Raw genomic sequence first — 4,119 nt, 5'->3', positions numbered from 1 at the left:
TGAGGTCAGATTTGGTAGCTGAGCTGAACCAGACAGTTATTGAAGTGCAGAGGATGGATGATATATGATATAATATGATACAAATGATATAATGAATGATCTGTGGAGTATTTTGAGCTGAAACTTCACAGACACATTCTGGGGACACCAGAGACTTATATTACATATTGTAAAACGGGGCATAATATGTCACCTTTAAGAACTAGAAGACCGTGTAAATGTGAGTGTGAGTGACCATCCTGAACCCGTCGAGCTTGTTCAAAGTGGATCCGTGCACAAAACCAGCTGTGTGTTTGACACAAGGTGTTGCATGATTGAGTCTTTACCTGGCACCGGGTGGCATACGGTTCTGCCAGCTTCCTCAGCGTGGCCACGCTCTCCTCCACCTGCCCTCTCTCAGGCTGCACACGCTGGATCTTCTGCTGCGGCCTCGTGTAGAGAGACAGCTGCGAGAGCAACGTTGATACAGAGTCAAAGTTCAAATAAACCTCTTTTCCTTAACGTTAAACTCTTGTTTGTAACAGTGCGTTCTGGTTCTGTTGAACACATACAGGTCAAACTGTCCTTAAACTTTTGAATTCCTAGTTAAACTCTTGCTTGTAAACAGTAAACAGACAAATACACATCTTTTCTCTCATTACTGTAATGCATCTGGATATTTTACTTTAGAATTCTAATTTGTAATTACATTTTTGAGTTTAATGTTAAACTCTTAATTTGTAATACAGATCTGTTTGGCTCGACAGAATTATTAGCCAGTTAAATAAATTTTTTTTTTTAGTTCAATGGGTTTTTTCCCCCTATTCTAATAATATTATAATCTGAAATTATAATATAAAGTGTTAAAAAATATTTTAAAAGTGTGAATCTCGTCAAACTTGTCAAGAACATGTCTGCATCACATTTCATCCCAAAATAATAATAATAAAAAACAAAATCAGTAAGAAATTGTATAGACAAATTTAGATCAAGCAATCAATAAATAAACAAATAAAAGTATTATAGGATGTTTTGCATCTTGACATTATTTTCATGACAAATAAACACATTTTCACACCAAATTCCCATTACTGTACTGCATCCAGACTTTTTACTTTTGAGTTTTTTTTTGTAATTGTCATTATTCTCAATGGTTTTCTGGCTTAAAATAAACAAAAAAACAATGTTGCTTTAGCAACTAAATGAAAATAAGTTTAAATTGAAGTACTAAAATCAGTAACACTGAAAATACAGCTAAATAGAATTTGTTTAAAAAAACTAAATTAAATAACAGACACAAAATTTCTAAAATTAAACATAAAACTGAAAATATAAAAATAAAAGCCAATTCAAAATACACTATAATACTATATTAATAATACTAAAATAGCACTAAGTGTAATAAAATTGTATAATGTCATAATTTGCTGTTTAATGCATTTTCAGTATTCTAATCATGTATGTTTTATATTTGAGCATATTTTTTCTGTTGCTGCACAAGGCAAGATTATATTATTTATAATATGAAAAGGTTATCAGATATTATTTTAGGTTTATATTATTCCCAAAAAATTTTAAAAAAAATTAAAATATTGATTTGGCTTTGACTTTTTTTTTCTTTTTCTTTTTTAAATCTGCATCAATTATTAATTATCATCATTTAATATAATCATTATTCTCAATGGTGATTCTCATTAAATTTAATTGACTTGATTTTCTTCATGTAAACTGCATTGTTTTCTTTCTCAGTTGATGTTAGGGTTCAGACGTGACTTTACCTCATCTACACTCAGAGCTGTGCCGGGTTTGTCATCGTCATCATCAGCGGCCGCCAGCACAGAGGCTGAGATCAATCCCAGAGTGCCAGAGACTCCTGCAACCCCTCCGACCTATCAGAGCAGCCGCAGCGCCGTCGCCACGGAAACAGAGAGCATGAATGAACCGGTCAGATGGAATTTCCAGGTCAAGCGCAACACACTGCAGAACTTCACAACGGCTGAAGCCAGACGGTCGGGTTTGTGCTCACTGTCAACACATGCTGAATGTTTCTTGTTTAAGCAAGAATAACACACAGTCTATTTACTCAAACTGCTGTTTTGAGGACATTCAAGGTCCCTCCGTTTCTCCGCAGGCGTAGAGAGTAGCTGTGACATAATATCAGAAACTGGAGGTCAAATCATTTTAAATATGGCCAATGTTGAGGTCAAGGGTTGAAGACACACAATAACTGTTTTGATCCTCTTTTTCCAGTCCTTTGCTTTTCACATGACTGATATTCACTTCTACTTGCATATGAGAAATTGATAACATTGCAATTGATACGTTTTAAGTATAAAGTTAAGCTAGGTAATTCCTGTTAGATTCAGTCCATGCAACAATTAGTGTCTATTGAAAATCGCTTTTGATAATTGAAGTGAGTTCAAATAAAGTATAAATATTAGATGAAAATCTTGTCTTAGAAATGTTGCAACTAACTGAAAAGTACTAAAATCACTCAAACTGAAAATTAAAGCTAAATAGAAGTTGTTTTAAAAACAAAACGAATATAAAAATAATCTCAAATTAAACTAAAATGAAAACTGACAATATAAAAATAAAAGCTAATAGTATATAAATAATATATGTATAATGTATATAAATAATAACAGAGCACTAAGTGTAATAACATTGTTTAATGTGATTTTTCTTTATTGTTTTAACATTTTCAGTATTCTAATCATCATGTATATTTTATATTTGGGCATATATTTATATTTTTTCTATTGTTGCACACGTGTTGCCACCAGGAAAGATTATAATATTTATTAAAAACAAGTTATGAGATTATTTTAGGTTCATATTATCCCAAAAAGATTAATCCATTTAAAAAAAAATATATATATATATTTTAATGATTTTCATAATAATCAGCAGTAAAACCATAGACTGTATAAAACAAAACATTGTTTTCAGTTTCTCTTAAGGATTTAACGTGTTTTGTCGCCATCTAGTGGCCAAATGTGAAAACGCAGCTGAGCGCTGTTTTACTATTTTAATAATAAAATATTATAAAATGTAAGGTTGGTATCAGTCGATTTATAAACTTTAATTTCATCTGATATTTTCTGCACAGACAGTGGCAAAGTCAATAAAATCCAAAAGAGAGTTTGACTTTTACTACTGGTATAATGATCAGACATTACAAATCGCGCCGATATATTTACATTTTTATACAATAAACTCCGTCTATAGAATCACAGCAGCCTAAAATCCTACATAGAATAGCGGTGTTAGCTTTATTTAAACAAGTAAAATAGTTAGTTGTATCTCTTCTGCAGTGCCCTTGTATTTCCTGCCCTCAAATGCCTCTTTATAAAGCTCAAAAATATATAATAATCTTTATAATAACATCAGCTCGACTGAAACCCTTGTAGCTGTTTCTTAAAGCCTGGACAGCGCAGGACTGCGCGCTTTATCAGTGTGTTAACAGGAGGAACAGAGTCAAGAACACGAACTGAACGACAGAACTGAAGTTTCTAATGCTCACCTTGTACATGGTCCAGTCTTCTTCTCCTTCTTCTTTCCGATTGCGCGGCTGCGATCAGACTTTCATCCGCTGAGCGCCATCTAGAGTTCATCAAGCGCACTACACCCCCGGGACATTTACTCTTTTTTTACAGGTTGTTCATATTTATTCCATATATAATATAATATAATATATATATATGACAGTTCTACAGTACTAGGGCATAATACATAAACATTACAATAATTAAAATGTACATTAATTTTGAATAAAAAATTTAGCAATAGGATAGAAATGGATATTTATTTATTTATTTATGCATATATTTATATTACGTTTTTATGCAATCTGTGTATTCAGTGATTCTATTTGATTCATTCCTGGTACATTTCACGAAGAATTAAAAAAAGAAAGTACGACACTAAATTAAACATGACATTTTGAAGCAGGAAAACTGAAAGTGTTTTCTTCTCAAATGTACTCCAACCCATAAGACAAGAATATTTATTAAAATATGTGTTAAAATATATTTCAAAATATATCAAAAAAAGTTTTATGCAATCTATGTGTATTCAGTGATTTGTTTTATTCATAGCAGGGTTATTATGGTAGAATAAAATTAAAACAAGTTTTTA

General features: G+C 31.7%; 1 protein-coding gene across 3 annotated transcripts in view; it reads right to left on the bottom strand.

Annotated features, from left to right (window-relative positions):
• apooa (apolipoprotein O, a) overlaps window positions 1-3,577 on the bottom strand; it is a 14,224-nt gene extending 10,647 nt beyond the window's left edge. For all 3 annotated transcript variants that reach the window (XM_016546298.1, XM_016546299.1, XM_016546300.1), the window contains exons 1-3: window positions 3,506-3,577; window positions 1,758-1,868; window positions 327-446 (exon numbers count right to left, since the gene is read on the bottom strand). In XM_016546298.1, the coding sequence (XP_016401784.1) occupies window positions 327-446; window positions 1,758-1,868; window positions 3,506-3,514 (240 nt within the window). In that variant the 5' untranslated portion in view covers window positions 3,515-3,577. The remainder of the gene's footprint in view (window positions 1-326; window positions 447-1,757; window positions 1,869-3,505) is intronic.
• Window positions 3,578-4,119: the final 542 nt, after the last annotated feature.

Source organism: Sinocyclocheilus rhinocerous, unplaced genomic scaffold, assembly GCF_001515625.1.
Source record: "Sinocyclocheilus rhinocerous isolate Xijiao unplaced genomic scaffold, SAMN03320098_v1.1 scaffold370, whole genome shotgun sequence".
NCBI classification, from domain to species: Eukaryota; Metazoa; Chordata; class Actinopteri; order Cypriniformes; family Cyprinidae; genus Sinocyclocheilus; species Sinocyclocheilus rhinocerous.
This window is presented reverse-complemented; position numbering and strand designations above follow the sequence as displayed.